General features: G+C 43.0%; 1 protein-coding gene across 2 annotated transcripts in view; it reads left to right on the top strand.

The window, feature by feature from the left end:
• The first annotated feature begins 308 nt into the window (after positions 1–308).
• MYOZ1 (myozenin 1) overlaps positions 309–18,920 on the top strand; it is a 29,098-nt gene continuing 10,486 nt past the window's right edge. Inside the window, exons 1-3 of one of the 2 annotated variants that reach the window (XM_079975427.1) lie at positions 309–510; positions 7,494–7,576; positions 13,261–13,442. In XM_079975427.1, the coding sequence (XP_079831553.1) occupies positions 7,501–7,576; positions 13,261–13,442 (258 nt within the window). In that variant the 5' untranslated portion in view covers positions 309–510; positions 7,494–7,500. The remainder of the gene's footprint in view (positions 511–7,493; positions 7,577–13,260; positions 13,443–18,920) is intronic. The other variant, XM_079975428.1, reaches the window with a different exon arrangement.

The raw sequence follows: 18,920 nt of genomic DNA, 5'->3' as shown, positions 1-18,920 counted from the left end.
AACCGACCCATCTCTTATCAGCTTACAGCCCATTGCCCTTAAATGCGTGATTTCAAACATGTAATTCATATAGCTTTTTATGCAGGTAGCAGCAATGCTTACAACCCAGAGGAAGGAGAGTGATGTGCAGAGCTGGTCCCCTGCTTGGTATCTGGCCCCAGGTTGAGGTAGCTGTCGTGGGAGTGCTGAGGTGCACTTTTCTCTCTTCCCAGCCTTGCCTGGGCTGGTGCTATCTGAGACTCTTGGACTCTGAGATCCCGTTGACTATTAATAACCCCAGGATGTCTGTGTGAGCAGTGTCTCCAAGAGTCAAATTCACAGCACTCCACATCAGCACTTTGTGCCGTGCAGACCCTGAGCAGGGAGCGTGTGGGCCCCCGGATACCCAGGGGGGTCAAGAAGAGCTACTAAGCCTCCTGCAAGACCAAGCAAGCGAAGAACGCCAGACACACCAAGGTCTGCTCTTGCTGCTGGAGGCTCTGCGGAGTGGCCTGTGCATGCGTTCCTGAGGTGAGTGCCTCCACAAGGTGATGGTGAGCCGGGAAAGGTAGCTAGGAGGGACGGGACATTAAGAGAGGGGGCAGAACAAATGGTGGAAAGTCTGCATTGCATTGCAGTGCGCTGCCTGGCAGTGGGGTAAGGGGTTAACAGGCAAAGCAGGCAGAAAGAAGTACTTGCACCTGTGAGCCTGAGACCCTCTTCCTCCCTAAACGCTCCCGAAACCACTAAATCCAGCGGACCCTCTTTCCTACACTAGAACAGCAAATTCCTGCTGATGTCCCGCTCTTGGGGACAATGACCATTACAGACATCCCTTTTTCTTGAAGCGATCCACTCAAAATTGTCACCGCCGGCACTGGCAACTTCAGCAGTCTTAAGTTACCATCCAGGACATTTGGGAATCCTGCCAACTCTCCCGTTCCTTTCGTGGCCTTACTAAATGTCAAAATAGATCAGATCTTTCTCTTGGATGTATCTCAGTATACTGCACATAAGGGTGTTTCCTCCCATGTTTCCCCACTTACTAACTTATCTCACTAAGTAATACTACAGCAGAAGTTCTTTCCCATTCCCCATGAGGTCACCAATGCCTTGCCAGCTCGTTTCTGCTCCTTTTTTCTATCACCAGAGCAGCTGTCCAGGATCTTGCCGAAGTATTCATACGAGGCATTTAATTGGCACATCTGCTGCCCTTGATTTGGAGATACACACATTTGGCAACTATATGACATGGAGCTCACACTTGTTGGATGGATCCCAGTTAGAAAGAAAAGTGTGGAAATCAGTAAATAACTCCATTCCATAAGACATTTTGTTGACCTGTTGGGTTCTCATTTGCAACAATCAGCCTTCACTTCTCACCTCAAACTGTTCAAAATGGAATTAAAAAAACCCCAAAACCAGTAAAAACAGTTTTAAGATGAAAGAGCTCTAGCCCAGCCTGAGCTCTTGGGCTCAAATGAGGAATTACAGGGTGAAATGTGTTTTGTCTTTTGAGACAAGAGTAATGCTGTCCTTTGCCCTTGAAATCTAAGAATAATGAATGAAAAACCTTGCTTGCAATGGATACATTTCGCAAATCCTCTCAGTTTAATGCCTGCAATTCTGTACTTTTAATCAGAGACTGGAGAACAGATGGCAGAAACAGCAGAATTTAGATGTCCAGCTAGCTGATTTCTTCTTCTGCTTTAAATAGAAGGTGCAATCAGCTCCCTGGACAGCTAGATTCTACCAGTTATACCATCTGTCAAAGAAGTCCTACCTATTTTGTCATGGCTGAGAGTTTGGGGTGCAATTGCCAGAACTCTCCCACATAATTGTAGAAGCAAAACTGGAAGTACAAAGGTGGTCTTGTTTTATTTTTAACCACTTCCACAGCCTTAATTTTAATGATGGATAGCAAATGAATGTAACAAATTCATCTGCTGAATTCCTTGTCTCAGACATTCCTCATCTTGCCAAGGGAAAAGCTGGAAGACAAAAAGGTGAATTAGGATTGTGAGGTGAAATAATATCCCTGTGCTTTTGTTCCTACTGGTGTAAATAGCTTCTGCATTAGCAAAAACAAAAGTAATGGAAGGGGTTTTCCTATGCAATCGGTTTTTTGAGAAAAGAATTTTCTAAGGTTCAAGAGATTGTCCTATATCTATATTCAACCTTCAAAGTGTACAACAAAATACAACAGCAGATTAATTATCATTTTATTGCATTGATTATGACTAGGAATGGGTGAATAATTCAATTTTGGTTTATGTCAGTGTCTCATTTTTCCAATCTGAGCACAGTTCTCGACATTTCCACATCAGTTTCCATTTTTTAAAAAATCTCATGAACATTCATCAGCATTTTAGTGCAAATTTCTCTTCGTATACACATTTTTGTATGTAATTTTTGCCTAATGCATTTTTGCAAAGCATTTTATTTTCCCTAATAGTTCTATTTCTCCAAAAATAATGCATTTTTGAATGTTATTTTCACTGATATATCCATTTTCATGCATATTTTATCCCAGTATGTGCACTTTTGTACACATTGCTTGGCTGGCGAACTGCACTGCAAAATTCGGAGACGTGTGAATTTTGAACAGTTGCATTTCCGTTCACATATTGTTTCGTAAAATGTGAATTAGGCAGATTCGCCTTTGTTTGTGAACTGAATTGAACCTATGCCTACCTTGTAGGAATGTGACACATAGGTAAATAGATCCATTTCTACACAGTCTTTCAAAAATGTTGAGGTTTTCAAAGGCAAAATGCAGTATAAAGAGACCAGAGCGGCTGCTAAGGAAACCAGAGAACACTGACTGGTGAGTTTCTGGGAAACATATAAGAAAATTTAAATTTCCAATGAATGCTCATGATGCTCATGTTTTGGGGGCAATGATTTGCTTACTTTAATGGAGGAACCCCTGCACAAAACCTTTGGCTAATATGGTGGCTGCTTGCTTCATGGGAGACGAGACACAATTTCTGAAAGGATGTGAAAAATATAGGAAAGAGTGTGATGGCTGGGAGGATCACAAGAAGAGTTGTTTGCCCAGGTATGAAGTTGGCCAGTCTCTTTAGGCAGCCATATAGGGAGCAGCAGGAATAGGCCTGTAGAAGTGTGGGTACCGTTGGCATAGGGAAATGTCAGAGGGATGACCTGGGTGCTAAATTTAGGCTGTTCGGTAAGAAATTTGGGACCTCCATGGTGGCTTTCTCTAAATAGACCTCCTGTTCCCAAATAGGAGCAGTAGGGCAAGCAGAGGTTCTGATGATCAACGGATTAACAAGAAACCAGTAGTTCTAACAAGTACATTTCCCCCCCGCTATTAACAAAGGAATATTCTGTGCAGGAAAGAGATTACAAGCCAGCAATGAATTTAGAACTAAAACAGAATGGAACTGGGCATTATGATACAGAAACACTTGAAGAAGTAGTTGCAAATTAGAGAGTGGTGTGGACATGAACAGATTTTGCGGGGGGGGGGGGACTCCCGACGAAATTGCTAAGCAGGCCCTGGAGGTCACACAAAAATTCCAAAGTGCCATTTCCTTGAATAAATTGGCAGCCCTATAGCTGCCTTGAAGTTGGGGGGGGGAAGGGGTAGATCTAAATTATGGTTCTGCTGAAACCTAATTTGGCTCTTGGACAGGGAGAGCGAGATTAAAAATGTCTCTTAACAATTAAACTCCCTGGGGACTCCTGGTCAAATCATCACCTTCTCTGTCTAATCTATGAGGCCACCACTTTCCTGAAGTTAAGCAGGTCTAACCTCCAGGGGAACCACATGTTTGACACTTCGGGTTCCATTACAGAAGAATGGGTAAAATGCAAGTGTAAGAAAATGGCCGCTTACTCAGTCTCTGGGTGGGCAGCAGTTGTGGAATTCCCTCTGCCAGCTGCAAAGAATGGTGGGATAATCCACCACCCCTAGATTTCAATTTGGCCATCAGGTGGCCAGAGGGCCCAGCTATAAAGGTCAGTTGCATCCAAGTTTCGGACCATATTCAGATCCGAGAAGGAATTTCCTGCAAACAAGATTGACCCTGTTTGGAGGTTTTGCCTTCCTGATAACAAATAGTCACAACTTTTGGCAGATAAGGCATTGGGTGGAATCCTTTAGTCTAATATCGGGTTGGTGTGAAGTGGTGCATCACCTCTAATGCAAACTGGAGTGATCGCAGGGTACTCCATTAGAGGGGTCTAGTGAGAACTCTGTCCAGAAACCAAGCATGGGCCACCTATGTAGACCCATGTTTTGAGGAAGTCCCATAATCTCAGGCACAACCCCACTCAAACATCTGCCACCCACCTGGAGGCTGAAATTGAATATGCACCCAATGACTGAGCCAAAGCCTACCTACAACTATAATCAATAAAAGTTGTGGCCAGTTTTAAAATCCCAGAATGCTTTCTTGTTCGGTTTGTTACACATAAACATTGCCTAGGCCTTTGCTGCCTGGGTTGGGGGTCACTGTGAGTGGGTCCGCTATAGCGATGCAGGCAAAGAGCATTTCAATGGAAAACAAGCAGAATTACATTTGAGTAGAAATATAGGATTGTGATGCCAACGCAGAAGTTTGAGAACTGTCAAAAACTGAGGTGTAACTAATATAGTCTTAATAGGCATTGCAAATGTACCCAAATATTAGTGAGGTGATTATAAGGAGTAGGCCTAACCAAAATAAGCTTTATGTGCGGTTGTTGTTTTTTAAATCAATGTAACAGAAAGGAAAGTGGACATATGCTGGACCTTTGCCATTGGGCTACTAAATGTGGAAGTTTATTGGTGCATTTTTTCCCCCTGGTGGGTGGCTTGTCATGTGTGTGGTGATATTTCCCCTAAGCACAACCTAACGGGACGCGGGTGGCGCTGTGGTGTAAACCACTGAGCCTAGGGTTCGAATCCCTGCGACGGGGTGAGCTCCTGTTGTTTGGTCCCTGCTCCTGCCAACCTAGCAGTTCAAAAGCACATCAGAGTGCAAGTAGATAAATAAGTACCGCTCCGGCGGTAAGGTAAACGGCATTTTCGTGCGCTGCTCTGGTTCGCCAGAAGCGGCTTAGTCATGCTGGTCACATGACCTGGAAACTGCGGACAAACGCCGGCTCCCTCGGCCTATAAAGCGAGATGAGCACCGCAACCCCAGAGTCTGGACCTAACGGTCAGGGGTACCTTTACCTTTACCTTTTTAAGCACAACCTAATCATAAATTTATACATATACCATGCACTTTGCCCCTTCTGTTCCCACCCCAATATATATTTTCCTCTGGTAACTCCACTTGTAAGGAGCAGATTTCACTCATTTCCCTCTTGTGTAACCTACACATATGGCTAAGCATAGGCAGTCCAATGGAAGAATGGAAATCACTTAACTGTTGCAGTAGGGGGCTAATCCTGTCCCATCTTCATCTTTATTTCTCTTGGCCTAAGCTAAGGGTATTTTGAGGGTAGGGAGGGTATATGTCTTACCAGCTGCCAACTGTGCCTTTGACTGGGGATGTGGACAAAGATTGCACTTTTTGAAATCGCTTACAAAATGTCACGCAATTCGCTGTTTTGTGCCCTCAAGCACAGCAAGCGAGATTCTTTGAGCGATCGCAGGATTACAGTGCTCTGCGTGGTGATGGTGCTTTTTAAAATGAAAAATCTTCTTTTCCATAATGAATTCTGCCATTTTAGGTTTCCGTTATACAAGTAATCTCCTGGACATATGGCAAGTAGGGTGGTTATTATTATTATTATTATTGAAAACCTGTTAAAATTCCCATAAAATCTCCCCTCATTTTAGGGGGGGGGTGTTCCCAAAGAAAGCTAAACAACTTTGCCCCCCAACTTTGTCTGGAGTTCCACTTTGGGGGATATGGCAGCCCTAAAAATATGTAAGATTACGTAAACCAAAACCATGCTAGAATTTGTGGCTGGAATTCATGTTGAGAAACATACAGTCTGTCAAAGTTTTTGAAAACAATTATGAATTTTGTACGTATTCTTCTTCTTCTTCTTTTTTTACTCTTTTTACAACAGACGTATCACATTTATGAAAGAAACCAAGGTTTAAAGTGGGATGGGTTCAATACCTCGAGAAAAATAAATGAAATAAGACAACATCACAAATCACATCGTTATTGATAACTGAAACCAGAAAGAATGGAACATTGATAACCCAAGCGAGAAACACATGGGGACACATATTGCAGACTAACCTGCATCTCTGGAATACCTGAAACAGGCAGCAATTGTTAGTGGCAGAACTAATTTTTTTGCTCAAGCCAAGTCTGCCCATTTACCAATATACATACATTTTCATGAGCACAATATAGATACTCCCAATGTTAAAAACAAAACAAAACAAAACACCTCAGAGAAAAGTACTATCAATAACTAACCTTATTCTGTTGCAACGTAGATGTGACCTTTAAAACAAAAAAGCAGCTATGCTTTTAAGTAACAGATTTAAGTAATAAATCTGATAATATGTAAACTAATTATCAGATTACGTTTCTGCCATAGAGCATGTTGTATCAACTTCTATTAAACATTGCTGAACAGATTTCTAACAATATATCTGGTACATTTATATGGTCCAGTGTTAGCAGAGAATCTTCCTTAGCTTCTTCAGCCTAGAAATTAATAAAGAAGCTTCCTGGTCCTTTCTATCCTCCTCAGGGACATGCCACATTATCAAATTATATGTTTTGGTTTACTTTCCAAATCTGCAGCCTACATAGTTCTCTTACTGAATAAAATCTCCTGCATAGCTTATTCATCACTCAATTTCGTTTGTTGTTTTGCTACATCCTTTGGTATATTATCATAATTAACAAATATAGTTCTCTGTACTGAGGTGACTCGTCTGTAGACCAGAGATCTCAGGCGAACCTTAACGAACCTCAAACATACCCAGCAGCTGGGTACCAGGTCATGAAATTCCTGTTAGTGCTTATTGTTGTTGTTGCTGTTCTTGTTCTTCTTGTTGTTAGTCACCCACCTGACTGGGTTGCCCCAGCCACTCTGGGTGACTCCTTACAAAATATTAAAAACACAATAAAACACTAACCATTAACTGCCTTCAGATGTCTTCCAAAAGTCGTATAGCTATTTATCTGTTTGATATCTGATGGGAGGACGTTCCACAGGACAGGTGACACTACTGGGAAGGCTCTCTGCCTGGTTGCCTGAAACTTCACTTCTCGCAGTTGGGGAACTGCCAGAAGAGATTGCTGAAATTGGCCAAAACTGCAAAATATGCAGCCAGAATGAAAAACAGGTCATGTGTCATCATTGTTCCTTAGGGTTTGCTGGGGCTAGGAAAGATTCCAGAAGCATTTGTGTGGACTGGCCCCTTTTGTCTTGAGAGAGGAAGTTGGTAGACACCTTTTCTATATATGCCAGAAGGGGGAAGGGATTAGCAAACGAAAGAAAACTCCATTGTGAAAGAGGCAACAGCTCTGTATTTAACCTAACACGAATGAGAAGTTCATTTACGCTATTCTATTCTCGTACAGAAACAGCATGCCTCTTGCAGGAACCCCGGCTCCCAATAAGAAGAGAAAGCCTACTAAACTCATTTTAGAACTAACCCAAGAAGGTAAGATATATGTGCACCTGAACGCAGACATAAAATCCTCTCTGAGCACTTCCTCCCTTCAGTATCTGTGGAGTGCCAAACAGAGAATAAGCATAGAAGCTTCTATGAAAATGAAGAGTCATGAGTGGTTAAGTTACGGCTTATGTAGAAGGACCACAACAGTCTCCTGCTTTCTAGAATATTTACAGAGCCAAAGGGCTCACCCCAAAGAGCCAAACTGTATGTGATGATGTTTAGTCACATGCAGTTGGTCTCAATTTTTTTCTTTTTCTTTTTCTTTTATAAGCAGAACCCTCAAGCAGAAGAATGGCACAGTGAGGGACACAATGGCTACCCATATTTTCCCAGCTGAGGAGAAAATATGGGTATTTATTACGGTCTCTCACTGTCACTGATGTTAAGTCCTTAGATTTCAAGTAGCACTGCAGCAGCAAATGTTACTTAGATATACACTGACCAGTGCCGGATTTACGTATAAGCTAAACAAGCTATAGCTTAGGGCCCCAATTTCTTGGGGCCCCCCAAAAAAAGTTCACTATTAATATACTTCTTCTAAATTGTATTTCAGTTCAACAATAACTTTGATGAAATACATATTTTGTTTTGTGCAAATGGCCTTAGATACCTATTAGGTCCATAAATTACCATATAGCATATATTCAACACAAAAAACAGTGACAATTTGTTGTTGACAAAGGACAGCTAGACATATAAAGGGCCCCATTACCTCCAGTGGTTTAGGGCCTCATCAAACCAAAATCCGGCCCTGACACTGACATATGTGCCCCTCCTGCGCTACACATTGAAAACAGTATTATGCCACTTTAAACAGTCGTGTCTCACCACAAAGAATCCTGGGAACTGTAGTTGCTTAAGGGTTTTGAGAGTTGAAAGGAGACTCCTTATTTACCTCACAGAACCAAAATTCCCAGAGTTCACTGGGAAGAGGGATTGAGTGTTAAGCCACTCTCGGGATTGCAACTCAGAGAACTCTAGAAAATTATAGCTCTGTAAAGGGAATAGTGGTCTCCTCACAATGCTCAGCATGGTTAACAAACTACAATCCCCAGGATCCTTTGAGGGCATCCATGTCTGTTTAAAGTTATAATACGTACAGTGGTACCTCGGGTTAAGAACTTAATTCGTTCTGGAGGTCCATTCTTAATCTGAAAGTGTTCTTAACCTGAAGCATCACTTTAGCTAATGGGGCCTCCCGCTGCCGCCACGCCGCTGCTGCGTGATTTCTGTTCTCATCCTGAAGCAAAGTTCTTAACCTGAGGTACTATTTCTGGGTTAGCGGAGTCTGTAACCTGAAGCGTATGTAACCCGAGGTACCACTGTAATGCGTTAGAGGTACAGTACAGACAGGGTGGTAAAGAGTCGGGAAAGAAGTTAATTGTTTAATTATCTTGCTTTGACTGGAAAACAGGCATGGCTTGATTCTGAATCGCTAGTTCTTTGACTTGTTTATGGGGGGGGGGGCATAAATATACTTGCACAAGCAAGCCACACGAAGCTCTGATTCAGTATAGTAAATGAATGGCAGCGCCTTGGCTGAAATGCTTCAGTATTGCTTGAAACCTTGTCGCATGGCCTCCAGTATGCTGTGCACATAGTTTATCAGCACAGCAGCCATAGCAAGTGACTGCTGGGGTTGGGATATGAACAGCTGTGACCTAAGAACCATGAGGGATGTTAACGGTGGCACAAGTTTTAGGACCAGGTGGCCTTCAAGTTTAGGGCCTCAAACATATGCAGAGCTCAGACCCTGCAAGGTGATCAAAATGGTGTTGCTCCGATTGTGTGGCGTATAACTGGGCTCATCCCAGCTCTGTACTGCGGAAACATCAACAAAATCACAGAGGTTCCGTTGTTACAGTTCTCATGGTGGATTCCTGCTGAGGAAGCAACAATGGAATCCATGAGAGGCAACCGGGATTGCTGCCTTAGAAATTGTTGTGACGTGAGGTTTGTGATTTCAGTTCTCTTGACATAATATGCTGGAGACAGTTCTCTAGTAACACTTCTTTATTAAAGCAACAAGACTAAGACCTGAGGAGGGGAGAGCTACATTTATAGGGACAGGGAACTAGCTAGAAAGGATACATTTTGGAGGGAACAATATCAGGCAATCACAGTCCTGCCTTTTGGAGGAAACCAATAAGACAGAGGATCCAAATACAGCAGCTTAAATGAACCAATAGTAGCTGTACCCTCTGGAACCAAAAGGCAGTTACTTTACCCTAATGCAAATACAGACAATAATAATACAGATATAAAATCCTTTGACTCAATACACAACAGAAATGAAATGTTAACAGCCTGTTTTGTTTGTTTATGTTTGTATGTGGCTGGGGAAACTAAATAAAAATATTTCCTTTTAAAAAATGGCGAAGACCAAAAATTGGCTTCTGCTGGCTTCCTTGGTGTCAGGGCTAGCGTACATTAGAATTTCTAATGAGCATAATCTGCCAATTTCTGTTTGGATTAGGATGGAAATCATCAAAAGTAAAAAAAAACCCAGAGATACAGAAACTAAGAATTCTGCTGTCAGGTGTGCAAATGCCATGCCCATTTTCACTTGCCTGAGTCAAACATCTGTTCTGACAATGACCCATAGAGATCAGTCCTTTTGCTCTGTCTTTTGACACCCGATATCTGCTGTAAACGGTGGAAGTGGACATGGCGAGAGAGTTCCGATCTCCACTTCATAGAATAAGCAACTGAGGACGACAGGTTGGCATGAAGTAATTTTAGTTTGTAGGCTAGTGTTATTGCTTCTCAAAGGTACCGCCAACCCTGCTTCATGCCACCTGAGTGATATTGCCATTAACTGAGAAAGAACCATTTGTCTGTGATAGCTGGTAGTGTGTAAAGATGGGTGAAGTTGCAGGGTGAGTAGAACAAAAAACTGAACATGTTCAAAACTCAGTGGTGCTTGCTAAGCAGGACAGATAGAAGTAAACATGGTTAAGACTCCAAATGTCACTTCCGGGATAGCCAGAGGAAATGTCACATTGTACAGATACTTTCTTCCATTGTGGGGCCATCTCTGTTCTCCACATAATACCACCCATTACACAGCCCCTTCCTACCACGTCAAACTTATTGCTTAAGCTTGGCTGGCCATGGCTTCTTTGCTGCTGCTCTTCCTCCTCCTCTCTAGCTCTCAGGTAATCTCACTCCCTTTCTAGAGAGCCAGTGTGGTGTAGTGGTTAAGAGTGGTGCACTCGTAATCTGGGGAACCGGGTTCGCGTCTCCGCTCCTCCACATGCAGCTGCTGGGTGACCTTGGGCTAGTCACACTTCTTTGAAGTCTCTCAGCCCCACTCACCTCACAGAGTGTTTGTTGTGGGGGAGGAAGGGAAAGGAGAATGTTAGCCGCTTTGAGACTCCTTTGGGTAGTGATAAAGCGGGATATCAAATCCAAACTCTTCTTCTTCTTCTTCTACTTCTTCCTCTTGCAAAATTTTCTCAGCCTCATTCCCTTTATGACCTCCTTTGTCCCTTCCACACCCATTAACTCTGATAGCCTGGATCCAGGGGTCCTACCCTTGCTCTCTCCTCGGTCAACTGTTTGGTATTCCTGTCACTCCAGCTGTTCTGGGCCTGCCAGGGTCCCTCATCCCCTTGGCTCTGGGCTTCCCTGCTCTCTCCTGGCTTGGTCTATCCCTCGTCTTGACTCCTTGTGGTCCTCCACTTGCCCTCCATCCCCACTGCTTCTGGAACGCAACCATGGCCAGCATCCCCCGGTCTTCCACAGGGAGAAAACAACACACAGTTGCTGAGGAAATAGCAGATAACAAAACCTTGTCTGTTATTTCCCCCTTCGTTGGAAGATCATAACAACTGCTTTTGATATGACAACATGTGGCTTTTCTGGTCATACTTCTTACATGAAAGAAACATGACTAGAAAAGGTACCATTGTGTGCATTACATGTACAGTAACAAACTGTTTGCAAGGACACACAATTTGATGTCAATAATGTAGGAATTTTTACAGGGCAAGATTGAGGCTTTTTGTGTGTGTCTTTTTAGTGATTAGTAACAAGATGGTGGCCATTCACGACCACTATTTGTTTCTTCATTTATTTACTTATTTCACTCATTGCCTTTAGCAATAATACTTGCAAGGTAGTCTACAAAACAAAATAACAATGCTACCAATAAAATAACAATAAAACTATAATTGAAACCAAATTAATCAAAAGAAACATACCCGCATAGTAATATATACTTGAGTCAGGAGAAAACATGCACAAAAGTATTGTAAAATAGATGACATCGGTGTTATTTTTCTAGAAAAAGAGGTGTTGAAACTTACAATGAACACTTCCCTCATTCTCTCAGAATGGCAATGGCGCCCACCTGACAGGTGCCAGAACTGAGTTCTGGAGAGTGCCGGCTGAAAAAAAGTCATTAATAACCTATTCAGAATCTATTTAAAAGCAATGAGAGTTCTCACAGAAGGGGATTCAACCATAGCAGAGCTGCTCCTGAAAAATCCTTGCCCCTGTGTCCATTCATCTAATCTTTGCTAAAAATGGGTCAGAGAGCAAGGCCTCAGCAGCTGATTTTAATGGCTGAGGTAAGTTTGTGTTTGCGGAGGAGTTCCTTCAAATAACTTTTGGAAGGTTAAAACCAGCACTGAAATGACTCGTTGTTAACCAGCATAGTTGTGGTACAGAATCAATAACTGCCTTGTTCATCTCAGCAAGTTGGAGAGCCAGAGTTTGAACCAACTGCGCTCTCCAAACTGTCTTTAAAAGCAGCTCCACTTGGAAAGCATAATTGTAGCCCAGTCTAGATGTGACCTGTGCACTGTGGAGGCTGGTCCATTTGGGTGAATGGGGGCACTGCTCCATCAGTCTTGCTCTCAGCCAGCTGCTACCTGTTTCTTCCAACCACTCCAAGGGATGGCACTGCCTGTCTGCTTCCTGCTCCTCCTTAGTCTCAGTACCACCTTCATGTAACTCAACAAGGAGGAGTAAGGTGACTAAATCTTGACTGTCATTGGCTCTGGTTCCATCTACTGCAGATTTCTTTAAAAGGCTGTGGGGATCATACCCTGTTAGAAACAACATAGGTAAGGGCAAACAACGCAGTTGGTAGGCCGCAAACCTTCAAGCAGTCTCCTCAGGAAGCGAACGCTTGAAACCTAACTGGGCGGTATACCATATACACTCATGATACAGGTGAAATCAAAGTCAGAGTGGACTCGAATGATTTTTATCTGCAAAAAGTATCAAAAACCTGTCACAACAGGCCACTGATAGCTCCATCAGCTGCTCCCTTGGGCTTGGCTGCAATAAAACCTTCACCACTCTGAAAAAGGTCAGCTGCTTGGCACTGTGCAAATGTGTGTTCCCAAGCCTACATTTTGCCAATATAATGGGAATGGAATCAATTACACAATATTTACAGAAAGGAAAGAAGGGTGCTTACCCCCACCAGCCCATGTAGATTCTCTCTTACAATCCCAGGTCATTTAAGTTCTTCTTATCTATTATTAAATTATCAAGGGCCCATAATTTCCTTTCAGAGAAGGCCAGCTCCACCAGTCATACTTTATAGGCTTTTTGTTTTTTAACTGCTCTGGTTGCACTGGTTTGGAGGAATGAAGAAAGAGGTAAAAATGTAGGTTTCTTGTAGTTGTAACATTGTCCTTGTTGTACACCTTCAGTCATGCCACAAGAAGGGTCCAAGCTGAACCTGGGGAAGAAGATCAGCATCCCCAGGGATGTGATGCTAGAAGAACTCTCTCTCCTCACCAACAAGGGATCCAAGATGTTCAAACTTCGTCAACTAAGGGTAGAGAAATTCATATATGAGAACAACCCAGATGTGTTCACCGACAATTCTGTGGTAAGTATAGGAAAGTATAGAAATGTGTGGTCAATTGCATTTCTCCATGGTGATCAAAAGGATACCTAGATGGTTGCACGCTGTCAAAAGTGCCCAAAGGCAGGACCAGCTGTGGTTCCTGGTGAAGTTTGTTTTTGTGCCTATATAAAAACTGGCCCTAATACAAATACTGATCTTCAAATTAGGTTTATACCTCCATACAAATGAATGGTAGTTAATAATAACTTTCCTTTTTTTGGCAGCACTGCTGCTGAATGGTTGGATATATTCGGGAGGGGGCATTTGAAATCATTTGGGAAGCCAGATCAGGCCCACAGCTCACCAGAGTGGTTTTGGGTTAGTAGGTTGGACTGAGATATAAGACATCCAAATTCAAATTCCTGCTGTCAGGCTCATTTGAACAGACTCAAGCTGGTCTGTCCCTCTCATCCTAGCCTATGGTACCTGATCTTTTGAGGATAAAATGGAACAAGGACCTCTTGTCTAGAGGATGAGGCAGAAAAGCAGGTCACCTTACTATCTCCCTCGTATATTAATGTTCCAATAATATTGTTTCACCTACTTCTACAAATTGTTTGAAGTTCCAGGGCAGTCGCTACAGGAGCTATTTCCTTGTGAGGAGAAAGTTCTGGAGATGTGTGGCATTTTTTGGTGATATATGTTTGTTTATAAATATACAAATTGTGCATAGAGATCTGACAACTGTGTTCCCACAATGGGTGTCTAAAACAGTGCAAGGGACCCAAAAGCAAATATAATCTACCTGCTGTCCTGCCCCTGCTAAGAACAGACCCAGGTTGCTGCCTGTAGCTGAACTACAAATGATTCCCCTTGCTCTCAGGCAAGGTGCATAGAGCCTAAGGCTAGGCAAGTTATTTTAGCATCTGAGGCAGAAAATCCTGCGAGTGCTTCTCCTTGGGAGTAGAAATACAACAACAGGTACAATGTGTTGACTCTCAAAATTAGTTGCCCCACTCTGCCAAATGTTAGAGCTGGCACTGCAACTGCAGAGGATGATTACCATCCAGAAGCAAGAAAGCCACATCACTTAAGAACAACAAGAGGGAAAATTTACAGCATACATATATGTTTTATTATACAGTGTTAATATATGTGATGCTATAAAAGATTGTTTTTATTCTTGAATTTGACTCACTGTGTTCGAAGTTGCTTTTCGAAGCGTACAAAGAGGAGCACATAGGTTATAATGAAGCAAATGACCCTTCCTACCATTTTAAATATAGCCGAAATAGTTTAATAGACCAGGGGTCTGTTTTTCAACCCAAAGGGCTGTAATTCCTCATGGGGAGCCTTCCAGGGGCTGCATGCCAGGGGGAAATCCAAAGCATGTCCTGGATTCACATGTTGCCCTGTTCTGCATAGTGTGATATATCATTATATTTCCTAGACCCTCCCTAAGTTTTGCAGTCAAACTAAGGAAGCAAGAGATAGTGGAGGGCAGAGGCAGAGCTTCGCTGCTGCTTCTCAGGCCACTGAATTCCATGTGGCAAGCAAAGAAGGTCCTAGTTTTTCCTCCATATCTAAGTGCTGGGCCTTGGACAAGGGCAGCTTTTTCAAGCTACGTGCCGACCAATAATTGCTGGCCTGCTCACAGGCCAGTGGCGTAGTGTGCAGGGGCTCAGGGGCAATTGTCTTGGATGCAAGATTGTTAGGGGTGCAAAATTTAAACACCCGGTGCTGCCTCGAAACAGCTGTGCGCTTCCGTCGCTGGACTCTGTTGTAAACAGCTTCTCCATGCGAACCAGGAAGTGGCCTTTCCAGACAACAGAACGACTCTCCTCTGTGGCTGCAATCTCTTGGGTGACACAGATGCTGTTAGGCAGTTGAATGCGCATGCATACCCTGTCCATTTCCTTCCCTCCCATCCCCCCTCCGCACGTGCAAGGCCCCGGATGCTGGCAACCCACGCTATGTTGCAGACCGCCCTGGACTCCCACAGGGCTTATGGGTCCAGGACAGTGCCAGAGGCTGGAGTTCCTAATTCAGGATCCCCAACACCATGCAGACACCGTTAGCGTTGCATGTAGGTTGCAGACATGATCACTGATTGGCTTTATCTTCAATGGCTGTTGTTTTTAGCAATGTTGGGGTGCATACCCTCCAACATTTCCCCAATAAAAATAGGTACATTCTATTTAATAATAATAATAATAATAATAATAATAATAATAATAATAATATTTATACCCTGCCCATACGACTGGGTTCCCCCAGCCACTCTGGGTGGCTTTCAACTTATATAAAAACATAATAAAACATCAGACATTAAAAAACTTCACAATACAGGGCTGCCTTCAGATGTCTCCTAAAGGCTGTATAGTTACTTATCTCCTCTGCTCAGGGGTCACATAACTCCATACCCTCCCACATTTCTCCAATGAAAATAGAGATGTCCTACCATAGCTTTCCAATATTTCTCCAATGAAAATAGGAACATTCTAAGGAAAAGCAGGACTTTCCGGGATCAAATCAGAAACCGGGGCAGCTTCTGTAAAGACTGTCCCTGGAAAACAGGGACACTTGGAGGGTGTGGGGAAGGGTTCAGGGTTCAGAATCTTAGGTGGCCTCTCACTCCTGACATTGCAGGCAGCAATTCTGTCCCAATGAGCATAGGAAGATTTACTTCTAAATAAACATGTACAGCATTGCAACGAAACACCTCACAGGTATTATTTTAACTTTTTATAGAAATATTACCTGCACAGGTAAGGGCAGGGTTGCTCATCATCAGCAGTATCGCAGATTCCAGCCGTTAGCGACCCGTGACATGCAAAAAAACCCTAGATCCTTGTAGCATTCAGTGCTTGTCATGGATATATTGGGGTTTTCATTACTTTGCCAGCAACTGTGAATAGTGGTTTGAGTACTGGGGAAATGTAGTTCCCAAACAATCTGACAGGCTATTTGAGGAAAGGCGTTTGACTCCCTTATAACAACTGACTAATTACAGAGGATTTCAGCTTCCATGTACAACACAACATGGATTTAGAGAGGTCTTAACTTCCCCCGTTTCAAACTAAAGGCTCCTTTCTACAAGGGCTGAGGACAGTGACTGAAGGCGAGTGACTGTAACTCCAGACGTGTTGTTAATAACATAGACTGTAAGCATTTTGGGAAGCTCTTCATCAGGGAGGTGGAAATAGAAACACACATGGTGGTCTCAATCATTCCCTTTAGGGCACACTGAAAAGAGCTTCATGGCATCTCCCCAACTCAGCAGGCCTACCCCCCCAGTGACGTCAGGACCTTGAGATGCCTAGCAGTTCCATCTCCCTGAGGTGGATCGTTTTTCATTGCCTAGTTCTCCTGAAGCACATATAGAAATGCTGGAATTAAAGACAGCCAAAGTGCCTTGCGGCATCAGGAAAGTTGCCGCTATTGGGACTTCCATGTGAGGCAGCTGAAGGGCACACAAGTGGAGTTCTCTCTCGTTGAAACAGAAGGCTTGGCCTGCACCAAACTTGAAGGTGCCCTCTGGGCTAGCCAGGCTATTTGGTGACCAACTCAAGCCACTTTGGGCAAATGTCCAAAGGACATCAGTATGCCAGCTGTTAAGTTGTGGGTGAATATATCAGACAACACAGCGATTCTTCAAACAGCTCTTGTTTATTCAGGGCCAGAACAGAACTGAACTGAAGAGCTCAGTCAGCCTGCTTATATAGAGCTCCAGAACAACGTAACTGTAGCAACTTTCTAAAACTATCCAATCACTGAACGTCACTTTCGATCCTTCATTTGCATACAAACTATCCAATCACTGAACGTCACTTTCGATCCTTCATTTGCATACAAACTATCCAATCACTGAACGTCACTTTCAATCCTTCATTTGCATAACTATCTACAGTATCCCCCTGCTGGCCCAGGTTGAGAACTTCAGTACATAACACCAGCCTTTAGTGTGCAGTAGACAAGCAGCTCCTGTGCCTTGGGGATATTTTGGTCCTATATTAAAATGGCATTGACAGTAACAACAAAAAGAAAAGTGAAATGTATGCAAATGCCCTTTGCTGATGTCTGAAGCAGTTACTTTTTACATGAGCTGCACCACACTTGGTCCTGTGTCCCACTGCAATGAGCACTGTACTCATGGGGTGATTAATACCTCACAGAACAGGAATGAGCCATACCACATTGTCACTTTGCCAGGACAAACATTTTTCTAATGCCCCCACCAAACCGTTGCCCTCCCCATCTCTTCTACCTTTGTGTGTGTGTGTGTGTAAATAGAATGTGCACACATCTACCTTCTCACTTGTCTTCTTCACTAGATATCTCATATCTCATCTCTACCATTCCATCATTCACCAGCCTCCCAAACTTGCAGAAATATAGTTTTGCACATATATTGTTTTGTGTGTGTGTTGCATACATTTCTCCCCTTGGTTTCATGTTCTGTGGATGGAAGTACTCATTTGCTCATTTCCATACCATTTGCCTGTATTCAAGATATTATGAAGGGGGGGGGGAACCTTTCAAGATTCATCAGCATCTCTTATTATTATGCCCAGATATTTATTAATGGGGACACCAATTACACTGCCGGTATTAACCCTAAGAACTGACTTTTTGGCTTTCAAAGAAAGAACACTTTAAATAGGGTTTCTGTTCACCCGTCTGTTCAAGAATTAGAACCAGGTTATATTATTGGATTGTTGGGGGAATGAGAACTCTGTGTAAGATGATGAACAGTGTGGAAAGAAGAAATGGGTAACATTTCCCTTGCCTTCACACAATGCTAGAACTCAAGAGCCCCTTTCAGCCACTTCATATTAGGGTTAAATAAACGTGCAAGGGGGAGCCTTGGGAACCAGCACATTGTCTGCACCTGCATCACTCTCCCCATAACTCTCTTTGAGTGGGAGGGCAAACCTGTGAACTCAGGAACCTAGGGAACTCTAGGTTCCAAAATGTGGCGGGAGCCCTGACACGATGGCTAGGAGTGTTAGTCGGCAGGGTGTAAATTCAGGAAAGACAAAAATAAGGACTTCTTTGCACAATCAATGTATGCAATCCATTGTCCCAAGATGTAGCAAATAGTTTGAATGACTCTAATTATTATTATATAAATTTGTGTAAGACAGGTCTCGCAACAGCTGTTGTATCCATGATAAATTGGTCCTTCAGTGAATATCTTGGTGAACAGCCCATCAATTTATCCCTTTTCTGTTGCCTCTGAACAAAACATACCTATAGCTATTGCAGACAACACACATCCATATGTCTCACCCCATTATGTCTTCATAATGCCAATATGGGTCATAATCCTGCTGGTGTCCCCCAAAACCAGCCTCTCCCAATCATTTTTCACAATAAATGCATTTTTCTATGTACAAACATCTAAAACAACCTGACGCATCAATACCCCTTTTCCCCTTTGGCTGTTTTCTGATTGGCATCGTTCGCTCATGATTCTGCAGACTTTGCCTAAAGCACAGAGAATATTCCTCTTTGGAC

This window comes from Podarcis cretensis (genome assembly GCF_951804945.1).
Source record: "Podarcis cretensis genome assembly, chromosome: 5".
In the NCBI taxonomy this organism is placed as follows: domain Eukaryota; kingdom Metazoa; phylum Chordata; class Lepidosauria; order Squamata; family Lacertidae; genus Podarcis; species Podarcis cretensis.
Note: the sequence above shows the minus strand (reverse complement) of the source record. Positions and strands in the feature narration are given on the sequence as shown.